The 23554-nt window shown below is 49.0% G+C and overlaps 6 protein-coding genes across 7 annotated transcripts; 3 read left to right on the top strand and 3 right to left on the bottom strand.

Annotated features, from left to right (window-relative positions):
* The first annotated feature begins 12296 nt into the window (after nucleotides 1–12296).
* Nucleotides 12297–13928, top strand: LOC9654589 (pyruvate dehydrogenase (acetyl-transferring) kinase, mitochondrial). Its single transcript, XM_002983337.2, has 6 exons — nucleotides 12297–12612; nucleotides 12697–12946; nucleotides 13030–13207; nucleotides 13274–13418; nucleotides 13472–13685; nucleotides 13746–13928. Exons 1-6 carry the CDS (start codon nucleotides 12361–12363, stop codon nucleotides 13814–13816), a joined length of 1110 nt encoding a protein of 369 aa, XP_002983383.1. The 5' UTR covers nucleotides 12297–12360; the 3' UTR covers nucleotides 13817–13928.
* Nucleotides 13855–15835, bottom strand: LOC112351065. The gene is made up of 5 exons (XM_024688214.1): nucleotides 14897–15835; nucleotides 14412–14833; nucleotides 14170–14363; nucleotides 14046–14112; nucleotides 13855–13992 (listed from the first exon to the last, which is right to left on the bottom strand). Exons 1-5 carry the CDS (start codon nucleotides 15798–15800, stop codon nucleotides 13933–13935), a joined length of 1647 nt encoding a protein of 548 aa, XP_024543982.1. The 5' UTR covers nucleotides 15801–15835; the 3' UTR covers nucleotides 13855–13932.
* Nucleotides 15836–15854: 19 nt separating this feature from the next.
* On the bottom strand, nucleotides 15855–17022 carry LOC9654588 (sorcin). 2 transcript variants are annotated; one of them, XM_024688215.1, is made up of 10 exons: nucleotides 16910–17022; nucleotides 16786–16844; nucleotides 16672–16712; nucleotides 16571–16602; nucleotides 16456–16484; nucleotides 16342–16378; nucleotides 16230–16286; nucleotides 16100–16176; nucleotides 15973–16046; nucleotides 15855–15903 (listed from the first exon to the last, which is right to left on the bottom strand). In XM_024688215.1, exons 1-10 carry the CDS (start codon nucleotides 16991–16993, stop codon nucleotides 15884–15886), a joined length of 510 nt encoding a protein of 169 aa, XP_024543983.1. In that variant the 5' UTR covers nucleotides 16994–17022; the 3' UTR covers nucleotides 15855–15883. The 2 variants fall into 2 exon arrangements, 1 of the variants encoding a protein (XP_024543983.1); XR_002993982.1 differs by having other exon boundaries at nucleotides 15860–15903; nucleotides 16226–16286.
* A 1100-nt stretch (nucleotides 17023–18122) lies between these two features.
* On the top strand, nucleotides 18123–18839 carry LOC112351080 (pentatricopeptide repeat-containing protein At4g16835, mitochondrial-like). The gene has a single exon (XM_024688256.1). The coding sequence runs from the start codon at nucleotides 18123–18125 to the stop codon at nucleotides 18837–18839; it is 717 nt and encodes a 238-aa protein (XP_024544024.1).
* Nucleotides 18840–18916: 77 nt separating this feature from the next.
* On the bottom strand, nucleotides 18917–20690 carry LOC9654793 (mitochondrial import receptor subunit TOM40-1). Its single transcript, XM_002983205.2, has 11 exons — nucleotides 20420–20690; nucleotides 20289–20370; nucleotides 20140–20239; nucleotides 19988–20083; nucleotides 19867–19917; nucleotides 19750–19815; nucleotides 19592–19693; nucleotides 19454–19522; nucleotides 19323–19406; nucleotides 19179–19274; nucleotides 18917–19118 (listed from the first exon to the last, which is right to left on the bottom strand). The coding sequence occupies exons 1-11, from the start codon at nucleotides 20601–20603 to the stop codon at nucleotides 19062–19064; spliced, it is 987 nt and encodes a 328-aa protein (XP_002983251.1). The 5' UTR covers nucleotides 20604–20690; the 3' UTR covers nucleotides 18917–19061.
* A 79-nt stretch (nucleotides 20691–20769) lies between these two features.
* LOC9654792 (pentatricopeptide repeat-containing protein At2g35030, mitochondrial) lies at nucleotides 20770–23537 on the top strand. The gene has a single exon (XM_024688213.1). The coding sequence runs from the start codon at nucleotides 20801–20803 to the stop codon at nucleotides 23516–23518; it is 2718 nt and encodes a 905-aa protein (XP_024543981.1). The 5' UTR covers nucleotides 20770–20800; the 3' UTR covers nucleotides 23519–23537.
* Nucleotides 23538–23554: the final 17 nt, after the last annotated feature.

Raw genomic sequence — 23554 nt, 5'->3', positions numbered from 1 at the left:
TATAAGGTTTTAGTTGCTCCTTCAGGATTGCAAAATCCAGAATGACGCCATTTACTACTAGTGCAACCGCTATTTACTAAGGTTCCATGGGTTTGATAAAAGGGCCCTTATACCTTTGTCATTTTTTTACTTTTTTACTTAATTAAATTTAATTTTATTCATTTAGTTTTAAGTTTAAATTTAAATTATTAGCCTGGTATTATCATTTTTTTACTTTTTTACTTTGGTGAATTCATAAACTTAAATTTAAATAATTAAATTTGATGAATTCATAAACTTATTATCTGTCTTAGTAAACTCTTTTTAGCCTCTCTTGGATTTAAAGTTTAAAATTTTTGTGCTTTGTAATGCATGCTCAACAATAACTCATTTTGCAATTTAATCGGTCTATAGATGCCATAAAGCTAATTAAACTTCATGATTGTCTTTTTGAATTCCTTGGCTACTTTCTTGAACTCCACTATTGATTCCATGGGTTCTTCTAGGAATTATTGAACCATCACACTAGGGCACAACATAGTCAAATTATAGTTGTTACGTAAAGATTGCAAAGGCATTTGGCACAATACCATATGCAAAACTATTCCAGAGGCTAATAAAACTATAAGCACCACCAAAACTCATTTACATCATCTAACTCTTTTACGTAAACTTTAGAAGCAAGATATTGAAGTCTAGCAAGGATGCTTGTTATCCCCTCATGCTTTTTGGACTATTCATTGATGGACACAAACAACTTTTGGTATAGTAAGAACTCTCTACCATCCAATTGGCAAGGACTGAAAGGGATTTTTTGAAATATCTTAATTGCATCATTGATCCTCCTAGACTCAATGATTGTGTGTTCTTCTATCTACTACTTAGACACAATAGTAGCTACAAGACCAAATTAATGTTTTGCATGGAGAATGAACTCCAACTCAACCTTAGTAAAACCAAGATCATGGTCTTTGGCTCCAACTAAGAGGTGACTTTTCATTACAAAGGCCAACAAATAGAATACAAGTATATTAGATATGTTGTCCATTAGACCAAACCATGGAAGTTTGAAGTTGAGGAATGCAAGAAAGCAGCCACATGCCCACTCAATCAGACTGCTTTAGAGCACATGTCACTAGTTGGGAAGTCAAGAAAACATACTACTTTACAATAGTAGTTGTCAGGAATCCCCCAATTCTTGCCACATTCCTGACTCTCGCCGGATTCCTGACCCATTCCTGACTCTCGAGACACTTCCCTATTCCTGACTCTCGAGACACTTCCCTATTCCTAACTCTCGAGACACTTCCCGATTCCTGAGTCTCGAGCCATATTCCTGATGATGATGTGGCGCCTCCTCGACCTTAGCTATATTTAGGCCGTCCTCGATCCAAGAGTGGTGGAGCTTCATCAACCTATAGTATATATAGGTTAGCTTTGTTCCATTTCTCCACAATCTGAATCAACGCCAGTCTAAGGCCTCTTCTTTGTTTCCACTAGCTTTTCTCTTTGTCTTTAGCATTTTCTAGTCTTGATCTTGTTGGGGGTCTTGACAGTTTGATTCAGATTGTGCTTTTTGCTTTTCTTTTAGCTCGTTTTGATTATTTGATTGCCTTTGTCTTTTTCCCCCCTTTCTTTTCTTTCTTCTTGCCAATGGAGTCTCCAAGCCATCCTGATTTCTTTGCCGAAGTCCTTGCAAAAATCCAGTCAGAGAATACCGAGCTGAAGGCGACCCTTCTTCGCATGCAGCAGGAGCTTGCTTCACTTTCGGCTCAAGGATCCAGCAAAGTTCCTGAACCGAAGGTGAGTTTCCCGGCGAAATTTTCAGGCAAGTGTTCGGAGCTTCATGGATTTTTGAACCAAATGGAGCTGATCTTTGCACTTCAACATCGGCGGTACCCCACTCCTGAGTCTCAAATCGGCGCGATTGGGACGTTGCTCGAGGGTGCAGCTTTGTCATGGTTTTCTCCTCTTCTGGAGAAAAGCATGAAAGGGGTCGTGGTTCCGGAGCTGATGGATCTTCAATTGTTCAAAGAGAAGCTCGAAGCATGTTTTGGCGAGACGGATCGGGTTCGGGCTGCTACCACAAAGATGAGACGTCTCTCTCAGGGGTTTCGTCCTGCCTCGATCTACGCTGCAGAGTTCCAACTCCTTGCCTTGGACACTCAGTGGGATGAACGGGCCCTGATTGACCAATTTCGTTTCGGCCTCAACAACGGTGTCAAGGATTTGTTGCTCACCATGGAGGATCCCAAGGATTTGTCGGACGCCATCAACAAAGCTGTTCGATGTGACAATCGTCTCTTTGAACGTCGTCAGGAAAGTCGCCGCGCCGCTGTTTTTCCGTCCCAGACTCAGGAATCCCAGCTTGAGTCTTTGGGGCATAGTCCTGAACCTACTGCTCCGGTCCCGATGGATATTTCTGGTACTCCCCGACTCATTAGAGGGAAGTTGAGTCCTGCTGAGAAGCAACGTCGAATATCTCATAATCTTTGCCTCTACTGTGTTGATCCTAATCACAAAGCAGCTGTGTGTCCCAAGAAGCCTCCCCGACTGCTCGAGTTCACTCTGCCTCAAAGTCCACCTCTGTTGCAATCGGGAAACGACCCTGTCCAAACAGAGTAGGAGCTGTCTGTTTGGACTCCCCGAATAAAAATCACTTTTCTTCCTTATCAAGCTCCTCACCACCTTTCATCAAAGCCACCACCAATTCCCGCAACTTCCGCGTCCCATGTCTCCTTTCTTTCACCGGACAATCAGGACTCAAGGCTTTGGCGCTACTGGACTAGGGTGCAACTTCCTGCTTCATGGACACGGACTTTGCTGCCCGACATCACGTTCCTCTTTCTCCTACCATACGGGATCTGAGGGTTGAAGGCATCGGCGGGCATTTTGTGTCTCCATCTTCTGGACTTAGGGAAACGTTGCCCGTTCGAGTACACATCGGGTCCACCGTCACCGATATCGCCTTCAACATCATCAACAGCAAGTCCTCCTCTGTGGTGCTCGGTCTTCCTTGGTTCCAACTACATCAGCCTCAGATTTGTTGGAAGGACTTACAGCTCATCTCTCCCACATCACCATCACCCATGGCTTCCCTTGCTGTTCATCAAGTTCGAATCAGGAAAAGTTCCCTAAACTCAAATCGGGGTTCTGTTCCTGACTCTACGAAGTTTTCACCCTCTTCTTTTTCCTCTCTTCCATCTTACCCTGGACAGTATCCTCGTCTCATCATTCCATTTAGTCGTACACTTCCTCCTATCTCCACAATCACTATGAAAGAACTCCTTCATGAAGAACCTATTTTCCTTTTTGCTTCGCATGTTTTTCCTGTCAGTCTTCCTGAGAAGTATCATGATTTTGGGGATGTGTTTGACAAGAAAAAAGCTAGTGTATTGCCTGCTCATCGGCCTTATGACTGTCCCATTGATTTACAGGAAGGAGCGTCACCTCCGTGGGGGCCTATCTACGGGTTATCTCCGTCCGAGCTTAAAGCCCTCAAAGAGTACGTGGATGAGAACCTTGCCTCGGGGTTCATTCAGCATTCGCAGTCCCCAGCTGGAGTGCCTGTCTTCTTTGTCAAGAAGAAGGATAGGAGCTTGCGGCTGGTCATTGATTACCGAGGTTTGAACAAGGTGACTGTTCGGAACCGTTATCCGCTGCCCCTGATCTCGGACCTGTTGGAACGCCTCGGCGGTGCCCACTTCTTCACCAAGATTGACCTCCGTGGCGCATACAACCTGATCCGGATCCGGCCTGGTGATGAATAGAAGACTGCGTTCCGAACCCGCTATGGCCACTTCGAGTACACTGTCATGCCATTTGGCTTGACAAATGCTCTAGCAGTTTTCCAACACATGGCAAACGACGTCTTTCGGGAGTTTCTTGATCAGATGGTGATCGTCTACCTCGATGACATCCTCATCTACTCAAAAACTCAGGAGGAGCATGACGAACATGTATGCAAAGTGCTAGCGAAGCTGCGAGAACACGGCCTATACGCGATACGCGAAGCTTGAGAAATGTTCCTTTGATCAGCAGTCTGTGGAGTTCCTTGGGTACATTGTCACTCCTGAGGGTATCACGATGGATCCTGCCAAAGTCAAGACTATTCTCGAATGGGAGCCTCCACAATCAATGTCGGACGTTCAGGTTTTCCTTGGCTTCGCCAACTTCTACCGCAAATTCATTGATCACTACTCTGACATTGTCCTTCCTCTCACACATCTCACTCGCAAGGATGTTCCCTTCTCTTGGTCTGCTGCTGCCCAGCAAGCCTTCGACACACTCAAGGCGGCCTTCAGTTCTGCTCCTGTCTTGATCCATGCTGATTCCTCACAACCTTTCTTCATTGAGGCTGACACCTCCGACTTTGCCATTGGTGCTGTGCTGTCTCAACTCGGAGCGGATCACGAACTTCATCCGGTCGCTTTCCATTCTCGGAAATTCCAGCCTGCGGAGATCAATTACGAAATCCACGACAAGGAGCTCCTTGCCATCGTGGATTCCTTTGGAGAGTGGCGCTGTTTCTTGGAGGGGGCAAGCCATCAAACAACAGTCTGGATGGATCACAAAAATCTCGAGTACTTTGCCACTTCCCGAGTTTTAAGCCGTCGTCAAGCAAGGTGGGCACAATTCCTGAGTCGGTTTGACTTTGTTATCAAGTACAGACCTGGAAAGTTTCAAGGCCTTCCTGATGCTCTTTCAAGGCGCTCCTATCTCAGTCTCAGGCCTGGTAATCCTGCTTTCGATCAACAGGATCAAGTTATCCTCGGTCTTGATCAGCTTCAAGTTATGGCAATTTCCCTGGCCCCTCAGGACTCCTCCTTGATGGATGCAATCAGAAACGATCTTCAATCCGATGATCTCGCTAGCGACATTTTCCCCCATCTTCAGGCTGGACACCCAGTGACTCCCGACTGCCGGCGATTTGACGAGTTCGAGTTCTTAGATGGCTTATTGTACCGTGGGGAGCAGCTTTACGTTCCTAAAGGTGATGCTCGAAGGTTGGTCCTGATGGCGTGCCATGATAGCCCGACTGTTGGTCACTTCGGCATTGCGAAAACCTATGAGCTAGTTGCACGGGACTTTTGGTGGCCTCACATGGATGACTACATCAAAGCTTTTGTTACCTCCTGTGACACTTGTGCTCGGAATAAGGTACCTCGCCACCTTCCTTCAGGTTTGCTTCGTTCCCTTCCGGTCCCTTCAGGTCCTTGGGAATCCATCTCCATGGATTTCTTGAGTGATCTTCCGAGTTCTGGAGGCTTCAACAGCATTTTAGTCGTGGTGGATCGCTTCACAAAGATGGCGCACTTCTTGCCATGTACCAAGGAGTTTTCGGGCGAGGACATGGCAAAACTGGTATTCAGGGAAATTTTTCGACTTCATGGGATTCCTACAGATGTGGTTTCGGATCGGGGGCCTCAGTTCATCTCTCATTTCTGGCAACAGTTTTTGCAGCTGCTTGGAGTGAAGGCCAACCTCTCTTCGGCATATCATCCTCAAATTGATGGGCAGTCTGAGCGAACGATTCAGACGTTGGAACAATTCTTGAGGTGCTTCATCAACTATCATCAGGATAACTGGTTCGATATCCTTCCCCTTGCTGAGTTCTCCTATAACAACTCTGTTCACTCCTCTCTTCGAGTTTCCCCCTTCTTTGCGAACTCTGGCCGAAATCCCCGATTCAATCTCTCACTTCCTTCTCCATCTGAATCCTCTCGTTCAAATCCCCGCTCTGAGGCATTTATCTCCAACCTCCAGGAAATCCACAACTCCATCTCCTTCCACCTCCATCGTGCTCAGGAATCTCATAAAACATTTGCCAATGTCCATCGTCAGGATTGTCCCTCTTACAATATCGGGGATAAAGTCTGGCTCCTCAGATGAAATATCTCCACCACCAGGCCCTGTCCAAAACTCGATTTCAAACGCCTTGGTCCTTTCCCTATCACTGCCATCATTAATCTTGTCACTTATCGCTTTGCACTTCCCTCCTCATATCAAATTCACCCCGTTTTTCACTCCTCTCTCCTTGAGCCTTATATTCCCAGTCCTATTCCAAATCGGGTCATTCCTCCGCCTCCACCAGTGCAGCTCGAGGATGGGTCTGAGTACGAGGTTCAGGACATCCTTGATTCCAAGATTTCACGGTCTAAACTCTACTATCTGGTGGACTGGAAGGGTTACGGACCTGAGGAACGCACTTGGGAACCTGCGGACAACCTGATTCATTCTCCTGACCTTGTTCAGGACTTCCACCGCCGCTATCCTTCTCGTCCCAGTCCTCATTCTTTATCTCCATCTCCCATCCCTCGCCGCTCATCTCATCCTCCTCTTCGTTCTCGTTCACATCCTCGTTCCACTCGTTCTTGAGGAGGGGGTGCTGTCAGGAATCCCCCAATTCTTGCCACATTCCTGACTCTCGCCGGATTCCTGACCTGCAGACCACATTCCTAACTCTTGAGACACTTCCCTATTCCTGACTCTCGAGACACTTCCCTATTCCTAACTCTTGAGACACTTCCCGATTCCTGAGTCTCGAGCCATATTCCTGATGATGATGTGGCGCCTCCTCGACCTCAGGTATATTTAGGCCGTCCTCGATCCAAGAGTGGTGGAGCTTCATCAACCTATAGTATATATAGGTTAGCCTTGTTCCATTTCTCTACAATCTGAATCAACGCCAGTCTAAGACCTCTTCTTTGTTTCCACTAGCTTTTCTCTTTGTCTTTAGCATTTTCTAGTCTTAATCTTGTTAGGGGTCTTGACAGTAGTGCTCTAGGGAGCTGAAATGTCAGGGATATGAATGACATTGTAAGCGACTAATTTTTCCATTCTACTTTAGTCACTTAACCACATTTCCGACCACTTGGAGGAGTCTCTTTCACAACCTCCATAAGTCCCAATTAGGACTTGGGGCATGCTAGCCTCGAGAATGGCATCCATGCCACTCAACCTTTGCACTTGGTCCAAGTGCTCCACGTGTCTAATCCCATGACCGACACCCCAAGGTACCCCCGACATATTGGCCCGTTACGCTAAGGCCATGCCCATTCACCTTGGTCACACCTTTGGTCTAACGCCACCAGCATCATAGTCTCGTTTCTCAAAGACTAGGCCATCCGTCCGTGAGTGATCATCCCAGATCCACTCCTTAGCATCTCTAGGATGCCTGCAGATATGGGGAATAGCCTTTCCCGACATCTCTTTTCCAGTCCCCACCAAGTCCCTTCTCGTCCATGGCCGTGTTTGCCAACATTGCCACTGGATCAAGGCCCGTAGGCCTGACCACTAAGTCCCACTATCCTTTGGGACTTCCTCACCATGTGACCGTATCCTTGGTCACTGCATTAGAGGCCTACTCCTCTTCCCTTTCACCGTTTGGGACTTTGGGACAACATTTCGGAACACCGTGGCCTTACGCAAGCCTCATGGGTACTCTCCCCACCTTTCGCCTTTAGGTGCTCTAGCCATGGGCTTAGAGCAAGGTTCCGTTGAGCCACGACAAGTATCCAAGTAGGTAGTGCTTGGACTGGGAGCATCGGCTAATTGATCTCCCGGGGGAACTAGAGCCAGCTCTTGAACACTTCACCAAACTACCCTGCTTGTCGGTCCGTGTTCATTCTAGTTTTGGACTTCCCAGTGGGCAGCTCATCACCCAACATTGGGTCCGGCCTTCCTGGGCCAAACTGGCTCCACTGCAGTCCTCCCCCTTACTATACTTTTGGAGCTCACCAAACCCCCCAGGGTCTGGGAGACGAACGCTTTGGGCTTTCACCCTCTCAGACTCGAACTTGGACTCGGACTCGGACTTGGACTCGGACTCGGACTCGGACTCGGACTCGGACTCAGACTCGGACTCGGACTCGGGCTCGGGCTCAGTCTCGGCCTCGGCCTCGGTCTTGGTCTCGGTCCCAATCTCGGTCTCGGTCTCGGTCCCGGTCTTGGTCCCGGTCTCGGTCTCGACTTCGGACTCCATCTCGGGTCCATCTCGGACTCCATCTCGGACTCCATCTCGGGTCCATCTCGGGTCCATCTCGGACTCCATCTCGGGTCTATCTTAGACTCCATCTCGGACTCCATCTTGGGTCCATATCGGACTCCATTTCGGGTCCATCTCGAACTCCATCTCAGACTCCATCTCGGGTCCATCTCGGACTCCATCTCGGGTCCATCTTGGGTCCATCTCAGACTCCACCTCGGACTCCATCTCGGGGTCCTTCTCGGACTCCACTTCGGACTTCAACTCAGGTCCATCTCGGACACTTCCATGTGTCATGTGTTAGTCCTTTTTTTGGGTCCCTTTTTGGAGCCTTGCTTATGGCTCGCTTCGTGCTCATTCCTCAAGCACTTTGTTAGGGGTTCCACTCCCGCTCTCGACCTTTCAAGGCAGAGCTTTTAGTCCAAACATGTTACACTCGTTTGGCTTTCGCTTCGGCCACTACCACGTGGCGCCCCTCCGGCTCCACTTTAGGGCCTAGGGATTTTATGTCTCACAGACATGAAAAGGAATAGGACAAAATGGAAATGGTGCAATATAGTTTTAACCTGGTACTATATGGAATCATGATCATGGAGAAAGGCTTGTTCTAGCAAAGGACAATCCCCCACATCTGAAAACTAATAACTTGTAGACCATTGCCAAGTCCAATTTAGACACACAAGCATGCCATGGAGGAAGCGAGGAGTGAGTGTGGCAAAGGGGCAACTGGGTGCTATATTATGCATTTCTCCTGAGGATCTCAAGGTTCATTTCAAGTTTAGCAGTCCACCACTTCATGTTAAACCACCAGCCATTGGAGGCACTGTGCCCTAAATGTTTAATGACTAACTCTAAATTAGTTGTTGTTAAGAGATATATTAATGACTATAATTTTATAATTAGCCAGTGAATGAACGGCTATAATTTATAAGTATATAACCTATGCTTGGTTTAGGTTTTTCCTCATTGTGTTTTATATTTTCTTTCTTATTTTCTTTTTTTTAGTATTATGGCTAAATTGAAATATGTAGATCATACTCAAGATAGTATTTTTTCTTTTTCTGATCTTATTGAGAAAACTAATAGTAAAGTAAATTCTTTTACTTTTTGTATTACAGTTAATCTTCTTCCAGAAGAGAGAGAATGTGAAAGATATCATCAACCAATGAAATATTGATTGATGCGGTGAAAAGATCTCTTCCTCACTATAGTACAACAAAAGGATTATATAGTTCTTACTTTCAAGAATATATTTGGCGAAAAATATATATTGAAAGAAAGAAAAATGCATTTAATATTCTATATAGTCATATTAAGCTATACAATCAAGATAATACTGTTTGAGTAGAATAGATAGTATATTTGATTTTGTACTTTTAAATACTTAAAAATAATTAAAAATAATATACTAGAACAATCTTTAATTTATAGTAATGACGTGCCATGCGTATGTAAACAATGAGGTGGCATGCAAATCCAAATAAGAAAATGGGACCCACCCTAAATAAAAGGGGTGCTGTAATGTGCATTCTACCCAAGATCCTCACATGGACTGGTCATACATTGCACTTGTAAAATGGATCAAGGTCCAGGAAGCCCACACAAAATATGACCCCAGGAGATCAATCCACAAGAACAGGTCAGATCAGCACTTTATGATTAGCTCTCCCCTGCGAGGCAACGCATTCTAGTGCGGTACAGGGTGGGAGCTCACTGCCTACTCATCACCACCTCCGACTTTGTCCAGTGTGCAGCATGTCCGTGGAAACGGTCAAATATGTAGTGCAAGAATGTCCAGGATACCCGGAGCTCAGAGACACACAGATCTCATGGGATGGATCCGTGGCCAACATCCTAGGCACATGAGAAACACAATACCAATTGCCAGGTTTTTGGACCACATGGAGGTCCTGTGACAGCGAATTGGCACTTAACACGTACAAACTTTGCTGCTACTTGAACGAGAAAGGAAACAACAATCAGAACATTGTGAAACATGTTAAGCCTAAAAAACCCTTATTTATACAAGCTTGCCTTTGGTTTTAAGGTCTAATCACATGGATGTAATGTGGAAAGCCAATATCCCAGAACAGCCTCCAAATCCATACTGCTGCTTTCTGTCACAACATTGTACTCCACCTGAGATTTCTAAATTAAAGCACTAGAAATCTTCAAACGAGAGCGGAGCGCGCACCTGGTATCACTCCCCAGCGAGCAGAGGGAGCAACCCCACCCTCAAATGTTAAACCAAACATTATGCACGAATTATTAACATGGCGATGACGTCGATGACGGTTTCTTTGACAGGTGCAAAGAAATGACCAATCTGCTCTCACTGCACGAGCTGTAACTGCGCCACTGTGCCACGATCACTTGTTAGATCATTTTATGAGTTTGTCCGGTACAATCAGATTGAAATAGGCCTCAACTGCATCGCTGTAGTGATAGGACCAAACAATTCTGGCAAGTCTCAAGCACCTTAGGAAGTCTGCTCAAAGCCCAGTTGCCGCTCTTCTACATCGACATGAGGGCTGCGGACTTCAGTACCCCAGAGCTGGCTGCTAAACAGATTGCAAGACTGCGAACTTGGGCTTCTTGTCTCCTTGGCGTGTCATCGGCCCTTCTAAAGACAATTGGGGCTGACGTTCAGGGGCGTAGACGTTGACGCATCGAGCTTTCTCCATCTGCCAGACGAAGAGCCAGAGAAGGACTTGGGCTCTGTCATGGGCTGGTTTATGAGCCTGGAGATTGAAAACCAGCACAGGAGGCCAATTTTCATCATCGATGAAGCTGACAGGTTGAAGCAGTGGTTCAACAATGATGTAGCTACTCTCCTGGAATGGTTTGTAGCCATGACAAAGCAGGACCGGACTATGGTGGTGATTATGTCCAGCTCCGGTGACTTTTTTCTGGAACAGTAGTTCCAGAGTCACACAAACGTTCTGCAGTGGAAGCTGATTAAGTTGGGGCACTTTAGTGAAAAGAATGGCAAGGCATTTTTGTCAAGCCTCGTTGCCAAACACATAACAGCTAGTGCCACAGTTCCTGACTCGTGGTTGGAGCAGAGGGTGTATAACATTTGTGGCAGCTGCCCTTTGCTGCTTGAGGTGTGATGGATGTGTTCCACCTGGGACTCAGGATGGAGGTGTAAAAGGCATGGTAGTGGCTGAGTTGGCCAAGATTTATTTACACGGTGGCAAATCTTTGACAGCCAAACTACAGCATGTGCCACAATCACCTCCCTGAACTTCCACCCATTACCATGCTCCAGTCCCAACTTCAACGGGGATATCGCAGAGTGCTTGCAGCAGATCAAAGCCATGCTCTCTTGTAGCATGATACATGTTCGCTATATTCCCGACAGAGTGGTTTACGATGATCTCGAGGACTTCCACAAACCTGCCAAGGTCTGTGACTTTATCATGGCAAGGTCCCACTCACCATGTCGCTATGAAAATGTTTTGTGCTGAGTTTGACAAATCCGTGTAATTATTCTTAAATAGATCTGTTTTGCCATTTGCTTTTCAATATATGAAGGCAAGCTTCGTTTCCTGTTTTTCTGTTTCTTTTTTCCCAAACATGATTTAAGACTTTTTTTGTTAGAATGTTGATAACATATAGCAAATAGCATTGCCACAAATGGTATGTTGCCCTATAATTTATTTTAACTCGCAGAGTGGACCTAGCCGATGCGCAACAAGCTGACTCGCTATAGAAAGGCAAGCCCGTCAAAAACAACAGCTTTGGCCTTTCTATCTTTCTTTCAAGAGTCGAGCTCGCCATGCTTTGACTACTTAGCAGTACTTCAAGTGAAGGAAGTTAAGACGACTAACAACAACAATGTTTTTGCCTCGTTTGTCACTGCTTTAAAACTTGATGCTTTCCATCAAATGGCTAGGTGACTGATCTTTAGAGTCTGTTCTCGGTCTCGGATGGAGTAGCAATATACCGCTCATATATTTATTAGGTTTGTTTCACAGCCGTAATGTATTTGTATTACATGTATTGAGTTTCTTTTTCTGGCCAATTAAGGAAATAAAACACTTTCAATTTCATTAGCATGGTAAATTATTGTGCTTACTAAATATGCAATGCAAGTTCACTCATGGTCCCTCTAGTCTTGTTGCTGATCACATAAACGTTCTGCCCCTTATCTAGAAATGATATTCATTCACAACTCCTTAGCAAAATTAAGAAGAAACTCTTTTTCTCCCTTATTCCTTCAAAACTGTGTACAATGCCAGGTGGACTGTTTTGAAACCACTAGTTTTTCTCAAGGCTGCGATGCTGTATTTTGATCGACGGCGGAGGTTCGCGCACCTTCGTAATGATCGTCGCAATGATCGATCTTATTTTCGCTTGCTGCTAGGCTAGGGCGATCAATCGCTTGATCCATGGCCGCGACACGCCGGGTCGCCGACAAGATCGCTAGGAACATCTATGACGACATCTACAGGTGTAGTTTCAAGCATCAGATCGGTGTCAATCTCAAGCTGATGATGGATTTCGGCGCATTCCCCACGGAGAAGAATCTCCTCATCGCCGCGCAGTTCTTGCGGAGGGAGCTGCCCGTCAGGCTCTCGCACAAGGTCGTGGAGCTGGAAAATCTTCCATTTGGTCTCTCATCTAAGGCGCCAGTTCTAAAGGTTTGGAGTTCTCTTTTTGAAGTGTATGGCGTTTTTTCCTCTCGTGAATAACTCCGAATGGAAAATGTTCCTGATCGGCGGCAGGTTCGAGATTGGTACGTGGAGTCTTTCAAAGAAATTCACGGATTTCCAGAGATCATGACCCCCAGCGACGAGCTCGAGTTCACGCAGCTAATTCACGACGTGAAAGAACGACACAACCATGTCATTCCAATGCTTGGCTTGGGCATCCAAGAACTCAAGGCGGAGCTTGGATCAACCACGCAACTTCCAGAAATTCACCAGTTCCTCAACCGGTTCTTCTTGTCCCGGATTGGGATTCGCATGCTCATCGGTAAGTAGTCTCCTTTACGCGTTCTTTGGCTATTGTTCTAAGAGAACTCTGTGTAAGAACTTTGGATGGTTTCTCCTTCGCAGGACAGCATGTAGCACTCCACCAGGAAAATCCTCCCGGCTACATTGGCCTCGTCTCCACGCAAGTTTCTCCCATGGAAGTGATCCACAATGCTGCGTCCGATGCACGGGCGATGTGCTCGCGGATCTACGGCCGCTCTCCAGACGTACACGTCGTTGGCGATAGCGGCTTGAAATTCGCGTAAGGATAGAACCTTTTTGTTTTCTTCCTCGTTTTGACTCGCGCTTATCTCTTGCACCTTTATAGCTACGTGCCGACGCATTTGCATTGGATGGTCTTTGAGCTGCTAAAGAATTCCTTACGGTCAGTCCAGGAACGTTTCTCTACAGCTTCCAAGACTCCTCCCGTGAAAGTCATCGTCGCTGGTGGCACCGAAGACGTAACCATCAAGGTAACTCAGATCAAATCTCCGCAAACTTGATCATCAAACTCCTGGTTTTACAGATATCTGACGAGGGTGGTGGTATACCCAGAAGTGAGCTTCCAAAGGTCTGGAGTTACTTCTACAGCACTGGTGAGATTCCACTGCTGGACCAGAACAGATTTCTTGAGCAACCAAGCGATGCCATGGCTGGATATGGCTATGGACTGCCAGTCACTCGTTTGTATGCTAGATACTTTGGGGGAGACTTGCAGCTTGCGTCCATGGAAGGCTATGGTATAACATTCTCGTGTCAAAAGCTTTCTAAAACTCTAAGAAAAATTCTTTTTTTTTCAGGGACTCAAGCTTATCTCCATCTCAGCAGGCTCAAGAATACAAAAGAGCCATATGATGTTTTGTGCATATAAATGCACTGACAGATTTTGTATATATATAGCATTAGATGAACTCAAGGTTTGGAATCTCTTTATACCATGAAAACTTGGAACTTTACAAGAATTGGTACATGCTTTCAAACTATCCCTCAATCTCTCTTGATTCCTTCAGCTTTTTCTATGTTTCTCCACTTATCTTTAAGATCAACCTGTTGAAAACAATCACTTCTCTGAGAAAAAAACATAATCCCACCAAAATTACCTCAGTCCTATTGTCAAATACGTCCAGGTTGCTCTGCAAGATGGCCTTCCAGCGACCTTTCCCAAAGCTGCAAACAAACGTAAAAGCTCAGTGGAGGAAAAAGGAGATAAACAAAAAACACTACATTTCCACTCCTTTCCGAAGTGCTTCTTCCTCTCGTGCCGTCCACCGCTTGATTTTCCTTCTCCGAAGCAAAGAGACTTTTGGTTCGATTTTTTGCAAAGGCGAGGGTGCCTTTGTGCTGCTACTGGGAAGATTTACGCGCCTAGAAGCCGACGGGGAGGTGTCCTCCTCAATGTCATCGTCGTCGTCGTTCCACTGGAGAGTCACCGTGAGCTCTGTCAGAAAAATGGAAAACATGCCTACCTCACGAGTTCGAGCGGTATGGTTTCGTTCCATCATGCTCATTTTCCCTTTGCCAGCCGCATTTCCAAGAGCTTGTGCTTGTTGCTCTTGCTGCTTCGAAGTAAGGTTTGCATCCAGTTGAGCTCTCTCTTCCTGTCGATTCCCACTTCCACTTGGCTGGGGTGGCTCATCAGGATGAGCTTCCTGCTGCTGTTGATCTGGCCGACCCTGCTGGTTCAAGAACCCATTCGCTGTGCTCGTATCTTCTCTTAAGCTCCGTGCAACCTCGACCGCCTCTGGAAGAGGATCGCGAACTTGCTTCCTGAGATTATACCGACTGGATTTTAGCTCGTTCACAGCTTTATCTACGGCCGGAGTCTGCAAAGCCTCTGACTCGTAGCACCGTCGTCTTAGCTTTCGCGTAACTGGTCTCTCAGATTCGCCTAGAAGAAAAAGTCCCATAAGATAACTATAACTAGGAAAAGGAAAAAGAACAGGGAGCTTACCACTCCATGGAGGACGACTCATATCTGCTTCTTCTCCATCCAAGCTTGCGAGCAGCGTCTTCCTCACTCGCTTCTTCTTTGGATCAGCACCACCATCGTTGTTATCCTCACACTCCCGGGGACGCTTCTCTCCACCAGGCACGTACCGTCCATTGGCGATATCCTCGTCCACCTTTTCCAGCAAAACCTGGCCAACATCTTCCCACGCGAGAGCCAAGAACCGCTTCACAAGCTCATCCACAGTCTCCCTCTTGTTCTCTGCCAGGATAAACTTCGAAAGCCTGTGGTTGGCCTTGAGGCTCCAGAGATCACACTTGATGTTGTTCCCTTGGCAAAAGTCGGGCTCCTCGGTGTCCTGGACCACATCTCCCCAGTGCCTGTCCAGAGCGTCGGTAAAACCCTCCCAGTCCTCTTTCCCGTCTCTCAAGTGCTGCAAAGCAAGCTCCGCCTTGACGAGAACACCCACCTTCGACCACATAGAATCCATCTCACGCCTCCGCCATCGCCTCCTCGTTTTCTCGTCGCCACCTTGCTGCCCTTCTTCTCGATCCACCACTCCCACATTTTCCTCCTCCTCGTCTTCTTCTTCCGGCCCCTTCCTAGTCTCGTCTCTAGCCAGCCGCTCCAGGCCTTGCAGCGCGAACAAATCCCTCTCGGCGTAGCACCCGGCCTCCACGTCCAGCGACAGCAGCTTGAGAATCGCCAGCTTCTTGATGAATGGAGTGTCGGGGATGGGGATCGCTTCCAGCAAGCGCGTGGCGATGGAGAAATCCTGGCAGTTCTTGAGCGCGTACTCCCAAATCCATTCCTCCTGCTTGCTGTGCTGCGCCGCCTCCTGTGTGCTACACTGCCCTTCCCCGATCAGTCTACCATACGCTACAGGGAGACTAATTCCTCTTCCCATGCCCAGCTCCTTCCACCTCTGCCCTAACCCTAAATTTCTTTCTTTCTTTCTTTCTTTGCTTTATTCCAAGTCTCTATTGTTCTTCACATTCGTAAGTTTCCACCTGAGAAAGAAGAAACACACAATGAGAGCGAGAGAACCAAACCAATCCATGGAAAACTTCCAAGCTTACCGCAGTAGACGAATTGATTGAAATCCAGAGTGATTCTTCCTTGGCGAGTTGTGTCGAAGGCATCAAAGAGGTTCCTGGTTAAAGAAAGAAAGAGTTTTTTAGACGAGAGGAAGAAGAGATCCTTCACCTGGCTGATTGCAAGTAGATGCAAATCGAGATGAAATCGTCCAGACGAAACTGGCCTGTTCGCTTTTGATCGAAGCTCTGAAAAAACCTGCGGTGAGCAAGCATGGCTTGGAATTCTACAAGGTACTCGCCTGGCATGCCATGAAAAACGATGGTTGATCCAGAGCGTATCCAGCCTGCGCCAAGGCCTATCGCAAAGATCAAAGGCGAAGTTGGCAGCAAAGAACAAGAACGCAAAAGTACCTTGTGCATATCACTCAATCCGAGAACTCCACTTCCTCTGAAGAAAAAAAACAGCGATGGAAGAACTCGTAAGAACTAGAAGTTCTTCCTGGAAGAAGATGAGCTCGAGACTACCTGCTGCTGGTTGTGAAAGCATTTTGGACCTGGTGTAGTGCACAGCTTGTTTGGATTTTTTTTTCCCCGAATTTTCAGCCAGGGAAAGAGAAAAGAACAAACAGTCTCCTCTTACCAGGGATAAGAACTTGTGAAGATTCACGAACTCTGCCAGGGATAGAAGAAAACAAACGATTTGATCGATCATGACAACGAATTTCCAAAGAAAGAGACTACCTTCGAATGACATTGTCCCGTTTTGATCCCGGTCATACATTCTGTGAGGAGAGAGAAGAGAGAAAGGAATTCACGCATCACTGTCTGGAGAGATCTAGCGCCAAGGAAGCTGACCTGATCATCTGAGCTACCATGGACTGGGAGAATCGAAGATTTCCGGCAGCCAGTGCCTCCTGCAGCGAAAATTTTCAAATCCGAGCTCGAAATTTGGCGAGATCGCGCATTCCAGAGCACAGACCTGGAGCTCCGTCACGTTGATCGAGCCAGATTGATCCACATCCACCGACTGGAACCACACGCGCAGCGCCTCCGTGTCCGCCATACCCACGAAGAATTAGGGCTCTTCCTAAGCTTTGACATTTTCTTCTCTAGGGAGATTCTCTAGGTAGAACTTTCTAGGCGCGCGAAATTTCCATCGACCTGGCTTTTGGATGCGTCAAGATCTTCTGGAACTCATCGATTCCTGCGGCAGCTTGTCCGAGGCCACCGAGATCCACGCGCTCGCTAAGCGAAATCTCCGCAGGGCCGATACCTTCGTCCACAATCGACTGATCCAAATGTATGGGCGGATCGGGAGCCCGGCGATGGCGCGCCAGGTTTTCGACGAGATCGCCACCAGCAGCAGGGATTCCTTCTCCTGGGTTTTCATGTTCTTGGCATACTCCAAGAACGGGCATTTCGACAACGCAAGAGAGATTTTCGATTCGATGCCGGGGAAAACTCTCGTGGCCTGGACCGCGATGCTGGGTTCTTGTGCCGACATTGGAGATCTTCACGGCGCCAGAGAGATCTTCGATAGAATGCCACTCTGGGACGCAGTGTCATCGAACACGATGCTTTGCGCATTGGCCCAAGCCGGGCATTTTGAGGAAGCATGGCAATTGTTCCTGGGAATTCCACACAGGGATCTTGTGATATGGACTTCCATCCAGGCAGCACTCTCTCAAAAATGTAATCTGGTCGATTCGAAGTGGGTCTTCGATGCGATGCCGCAGTACAATCTAGTTTCCTGGAACTCCATGCTTGCAGCATATGCCCGTGCTGGACATTTTGGAGAAGCCCAGCGATTCTTCTCCCAGAGTATGCCAGAGACGAACTTGGTCTCTTGGAACTCGCTGCTCCAGGCATTCGCGCAGGGAAATCGTCTAGATCTTCTCCGGGAGTGCTTCGATCGAGCAATGCCCCAACGGGACGTGATCTCGTGGACGACTGTTCTTGGCGCGTATGCCCAATCGGGACTATACCAGGAGGAGGTTGAGGAGATCTTCGCGAGGATGCCCGAGCACAATCTCGTCTCGTGGAATGCGATCCTCGCCGCCGCGACGCACAGCCAGCGATCGCGGATCTTTGGTCGAATGCCTCGGCATGATCTTGTCTCGTGGAAGACGATGCTTTGCTCGTATGCCCAGGCCGGGCATACGCGCCAAGCGCTGGATTTCTTCTCTCGCGGGATGCCTGCGCACGACCTCGTGAGCTCGAATCTAGCGCTCTCGCTGCGAGCGCAAGAGGGCGATTTGGAGCAAGCCCAGCAGCTCTTCGATCGAATTCCAGCCCCAGATTCCTTCTCCTGGAACACGCTCTTCAGCGCCTACGCTCACAGCGGCCACTTCCAAGCCGCCAGGGATGTGTTCGATCGAAACGCGAGGAACAGGGACGAGATCTCGTGGGCTTCGCTCATCGCCGCGTACGCGCAGCAAGGGCACGTCGATCGAGCGCGCCAGATCTTCGACAGAGTCCCAAAGCTCGATGGAGTAGCGATCTGGAACTCGATGCTCGCCGCGTACGCACACCACGGCAAAGATCCTCTCGACGCTTTCAGCCTCGTGAGTTCCATGGCAGCGACGTTCCAAGCGCCGCCGGATGGAGCAGCCTTTGCGGCAGTGTTGATCGCGTGTAGCCGCGCCGGGGATTTGGAGAGAGCCCAGGAGTTCTTCGCATCCATGGTGAGTGACTTCCAGATCGAGCCGACCAAGCAGCACTACTGCTGCGTGGTGGATCTCCTGGCAAGGTCGGGATTCCTTGACACTGCCAGGGACGTCGCGACGAGCATGCCATTTGCTCCAGACGCTACCGAGTGGACGTGCTTGCTGGGAGCCTGGAAAAATCACAAGCTCGAGCAAAGAGTTAGAGACCAAAAGTTTGTAACGCAAGCTTCTCACAAACTATAAGACTGCTTGGAACGTAGTAGTCTGTCCTTGCTTATTACCGCGGCCGTGTTATATAGCATAGAACTACACAAGCAAAAGGAAAGGAACGAGGAATTGAATTGCTTACACTAAGCTAGCAGAAGAAGGAAGCGTACTTGCGGGACGCTCTTCAAAATCTGGCGGACGGGCCACTCCCTGGTTTTAAAGACTCAAACTTGTCCGAGAAAGAAAAAAGAATCTCTGTCACTCCCCAACCGTCAACCCGAAACCAAACTTGTAGTCTTTCTTCCAGTGATCAATCTGGGCAGCCAGCAGCACGGGAGTTAGCAAGGAAGTATTGACAATGGCGGCGATGCAAACCTCCGCCGACAGGAGAAACGTAACGCCGACGTTGAGTCTTTCCTCCAAGAAAGCGGCCACGCAGCCGTTCGTGTCGAGCCTGCCTCTCACACGACTCTGCCGAAAAAATGCATGAAGAGCTGCTCAAATCTAGAAGCGACTTACCTGTCGCAAAATGTAGTCGTAGCCAATGCTTGTTATGGCTTCCTTCGTGAGCGCGTTATATAGAAAATCCGTCGCTAAGTTCACCTGGAAGTTCTCGTTTGATTAACGGAGAAAAGAAGAATATTTTTTACCTTTTGCGACACCCTTTGAACATAAGTTAATGACACCATTCCCGTAGTCGCAACTTGACCAGTGGCAATCTGGAAAGCCAACAAAATGAATCATAGATATACTTCGACTTGGAAAAATACAAGGAAAAGAGAACTAACCACTTTATCGTTGCTGTAGCGCGCAGCAAGTCCAAGACCAGATTTTCTTTGGTGACCAACCCAAAACACCTCACCGCCGAGAGCTAAGCTAGGAGTGATGCTCTGGAAGTCAAAAACCACACTGAGAAAATCTTTCTTCGAAATCACGGCCACTTTACCTGTATATAATTTGCTCCATAAAATGCTCTGTTGCCAAACTGGAACTGCGTTTGGTAGTCTTTGCCCTGCATTTCGACTCTTAGAAGAGTAAAATAACATAAAGATTGGAGGCTGACCTTGTAGTCGAACTGGAACATTCCCTGTGAAAAGTGTGGCTCGTTGGTTAACTGCCATGGACAAGAAACGCATTAGAAACGTCTACAAATGCCGGAAGGAGATGGAATCGTTATATCGTACCTGGGCGTTCAGCCTCATGGAGAAGTTTTCCGTGAAGTCGGCTTTCACACGGGCATTCAGCCTTCCATCCGTTAAAACTCGTCCTACAAGAAAAAGCTGGCATTCCAAGACACTCAGCTAGATTTACCAAAACATTTGAAGAGAAAACAAACCCGCGGGCTCAAGAAGTTCGCACCAAATTCATAGTGCGCGCTGGGAACTTTGACGATTTGCGGGGATTGCTGTGGAACTTCTATGGATCCCATCAAGACACTGTAAAGATTGGATTTTTACAAGAAATATAAAAAGAAAATCTTGATACCTGTGGCTCAGAGAGAACACCTCATTCAATGGCCTGTTGAAATCGAATCTTAGGCCCTCGAAGAGATCTGGCTTCAGAGCCACTGGAAGAACACGCGATGAGACAATGCAGCCATGGAAATCGCTACTTACTGGACACCTCCCGCTGGATTTCCTCATACTTGACAGGGCACGGGAGATTGAAGTAGTCGACCTTAGCATCTGGCTTCTCATCCTCCTTGGCCGGGGGAGCTGCTGGGGGCTGCGGCGAAATCTTGTCCGGCGTCGCAACTGGCGGAGGCGGCGGCGCGGCAGCGTGCGATAGATTGCTTCCCATTTCCCACACCGGATTGGAGCTGCGCGAGCGGCTCTCTCAGACCTCCATAGCTGCCCGGGCACGCGAAAGCGCCTAAACCCTAGGGCAATCAAACACCAAAAGTTAGGGTTAGGGTTTTGTGGCCATAGCTATAAAATCTTTGCCCGCCCGGGTTCGAATCTCTTTATAAGCGCCCTCTAGATTCGTTTTCCCAATGCATGAGGCATGGCGAGGCATTGAAACGAGCTGATTTGCGCGAGGCCGTGCGGCAAATCGAGCAGCAGCGGCGCGATCCGGATGGAAATCTCTGCGCGTTTCTCTTGCGGCAGTGCGCCGGATCCAAGGCGCTGCTCGAGGGGCGGCGAATCCATGCCGTGCTCGCCGATCATGGCATGGATTCACAGACCCTACAGGGCAATCTCCTCGTTCACATGTACACCAAATGCGAGAGCTTCCAGGAGGCGCGATCGGCATTCCAGCGGCTGGATCGCCCCAATGTCTTCTCGTGGAATAACATGATCGTCGCCTACACCCATGCCGGCATGGTGGAGTCGGCGCGAGAGATCTTCGAGATCGCGCCACAGAGGTCTGTGGTCACTTGGAACACGATGATCCAAGCGTATGCGCGAAACGGGCATATGGATTGCTGCCTCTGGCTCCTTGACAGGATGCCGGAGCACGACGCAATCTCCTGGAATACCGTGATGAGCGTGCTCCAAGATCTCGACCACGCCATCGATTTCTTCCACAGGATTCCTCACAGGGATCACATCTCCTGGAACGTCTTGATGAACGCTTTCGCGCAGAGCGGGCGAGAGGATCGGGCGGGGCTTGTGTTTGAGAGGATGCCACAGCTGAGCATTCTCTCCTGGAACATTGCCATCCAAGGCTATGGTCTAAAGGGGCATCTGGAAGAGGCCAAGACGCTGTTCGATCGAATGCCCGAGGAAGACGTGGTGGCTGGAAACGCAATGATCGGGGCGTATGCCCAGCACGGGCATCTGGGAAGAGCGATCGCGGTGTTTGATCGCATGGAGCAGCGCAATGTGATCACGTCCACTTCGATGATGGTGGCGTTTCTTCACGGTGGCGAGCTCGATCGAGCGCGCTGGTTCTTCGATTCCATGGCAGAGAAGAGCGTCGTGACTTGGAACGCGATGATCCACGCCTATGCCCAAGCCGGGCATATGGATCACGCGAGCAAACTCTTTCGCGAGATGCCCACCCGCGATGTGCTATCTTGTAACGCGATGCTCACCGGCTATGGCCTTTGCTGCGACGCCAAGAGCGCGCTCCAGATCTTCGAGAGAATGCCGCAGCGAGGAACCTCGTCTTGCAACGCGATGTTTCGAGCATTCGCCCAGAACGGCGAGCTCGATCGAGCGCGGGAGATCTTCCACTCGCTCATGCGACTCCGCGACGTCGTCTCCTGGAACATCGCGATTGCGTCTTACGCCCAGAGCAGCGATTTCTCCCCGGCAATCGCCCTCTTCCGCAAGATCCCATCCAGGAGCGTTGTCACCTGGAACACTCTCCTCCAATCTCTGAGCGAGAATGGCCGGTTGGAAGAAGCTCGCGATCTCTTCCAGTCGATGCCCGAGAAGGATCACGTCTCTTGGACCGCGATGATCTGCGTCTATGGAGCTCACGCTCGATCGGCGGAGGCGAAGCTGGTCTTTGATCAGATGCCCAGCCGGAGTGTGATCTCCTGGACCGCGATGCTCAATGGCTACTCGAGCAGCGGAAAGATCGAGCTCGTAAAGCTCGCCTTTGATCGAATGCCACACTGGACTCTTGTCACGCTCAACTCGATCGTCTCGTCGCTGGCCCAGAGCAAGTTCGTGGTCGCCGCGAGCCAGATCGTGGAGAGCATGCCCACGCGCGATGGAGTAACTTGGAACGCGCTCCTCGCTGGCTACGCCCAGCTCGGCCAATCCATCCGCGCGAGATCCATCTTTGACAGGCTCCCCGAGCGCGATCTCATGAGCTGGAACACGATGATCCAGGCGCATGGCATCGCGCGCGAAGCTCTGGAGGCCAGGGAGCTCTTCGATCGAGCGCCCGAGCGAGACGTGATCTCCTGGAACACGATGATCAACGCGTACGGGCTGAGCGATCGCGGCGAGCTGGGGCTGGAGCTCTTCCGGCTCATGGATCTCGATGGATCGGCCAGGCCCGACGTGACGACGTTCGTGAGCGTCGTGGAGGCGATTGCGAGCGCCGCGGCGATCGCCCAGGCGCGGATCATCCACGCGCTGGTGGTGGAATCTGGATTGGACACCGACGTGATCGTGGCCACCGCGCTCATCAACATGTATGGGAGGTGTGGGCGAGTGGGTCGAGCTCGCGAGATCTTCCAGGCGATGCTGCTGCACGATGGCCGCGAGGTGGTGGACGTGATCAGCTGGAACGCGATGATCGCGAGCTGCGCGAGCAATGGCCACTGGATCGAGGCGCTGGAGCTGTTCTTGGCGATGCAGCTGGACGGGAGGAATCCAGAGGCCGTGACGTTCGTGAACGTCTTGAATTGCTGTAGCCACTCGGGCCTCCAGGAGGATGGATATCGCCACTTTGGATCGATGATCCAAGACTATCACCTCACCCCGGGAGTGTTCCACTTTGTAATCCTGGTCGACTGCCTGGGACGAACTGGGCGGCTAGACGAGGCCGAGGAATTGATGGAGACGATGCCATTCCAGCCCAATGTGGTGGTGCTCACCACTCTACTGGGCGCTTGCAAGAACCACAAGGATGTCAAGCGCGCTAAGCGCATCGCCAGGAAGCTCGTGGCTATGGAGGAGCAATCCGAGTGTCCGGCGGTGCCGTATGTGCTGCTCTCCAACGCCCAGGCCGACGATTTGGACCAATCCATCCCCGAGATTTGCCAAACGATCCAAGACCAAGACGCGGAGGAAGAAGACGCCCAAGAACCCTAACCCTAGAAATAGAAACAGGGCATTTTTTTTCTTGCG

This window comes from Selaginella moellendorffii, unplaced genomic scaffold (genome assembly GCF_000143415.4).
Source record: "Selaginella moellendorffii unplaced genomic scaffold, v1.0 SELMOscaffold_57, whole genome shotgun sequence".
Classification (NCBI taxonomy): Eukaryota; Viridiplantae; Streptophyta; class Lycopodiopsida; order Selaginellales; family Selaginellaceae; genus Selaginella; species Selaginella moellendorffii.
Note: the sequence above shows the minus strand (reverse complement) of the source record. Positions and strands in the feature narration are given on the sequence as shown.

Coding starts and splice junctions, on each gene's coding strand:
- LOC9654589 (XM_002983337.2), top strand. CDS start 12,361: ATGGCCGCGACACGCCGGGTCGCCGACAAGATCGCTAGGAACATCTAT. Junction 12,613..12,696: donor CTAAGGCGCCAGTTCTAAAG/GTTTGGAGTTCT, acceptor GATCGGCGGCAG/GTTCGAGATTGGTACGTGGA. Junction 13,686..13,745: donor TGCGTCCATGGAAGGCTATG/GTATAACATTCT, acceptor TTTTTTTTTCAG/GGACTCAAGCTTATCTCCAT.
- LOC112351065 (XM_024688214.1), bottom strand. CDS start 15,800: ATGGGAAGAGGAATTAGTCTCCCTGTAGCGTATGGTAGACTGATCGGG. Junction 14,834..14,896: donor GAGTCGTCCTCCATGGAGTG/GTAAGCTCCCTG, acceptor TTTTTCTTCTAG/GCGAATCTGAGAGACCAGTT. Junction 14,113..14,169: donor CTTCGGAAAGGAGTGGAAAT/GTAGTGTTTTTT, acceptor GTTTGTTTGCAG/CTTTGGGAAAGGTCGCTGGA.
- LOC9654588 (XM_024688215.1), bottom strand. CDS start 16,993: ATGGCGGACACGGAGGCGCTGCGCGTGTGGTTCCAGTCGGTGGATGTG. Junction 16,603..16,671: donor CGGGACAATGTCATTCGAAG/GTAGTCTCTTTC, acceptor TATCCCTGGCAG/AGTTCGTGAATCTTCACAAG. Junction 16,047..16,099: donor ATCTACTTGCAATCAGCCAG/GTGAAGGATCTC, acceptor TTCTTTAACCAG/GAACCTCTTTGATGCCTTCG.
- LOC112351080 (XM_024688256.1), top strand. CDS start 18,123: ATGCCTGCGCACGACCTCGTGAGCTCGAATCTAGCGCTCTCGCTGCGA.
- LOC9654793 (XM_002983205.2), bottom strand. CDS start 20,603: ATGGGAAGCAATCTATCGCACGCTGCCGCGCCGCCGCCTCCGCCAGTT. Junction 19,918..19,987: donor CCATGAGGCTGAACGCCCAG/GTACGATATAAC, acceptor TGTCCATGGCAG/TTAACCAACGAGCCACACTT. Junction 19,694..19,749: donor ATGGAGCAAATTATATACAG/GTAAAGTGGCCG, acceptor TTTGACTTCCAG/AGCATCACTCCTAGCTTAGC.
- LOC9654792 (XM_024688213.1), top strand. CDS start 20,801: ATGAGGCATGGCGAGGCATTGAAACGAGCTGATTTGCGCGAGGCCGTG.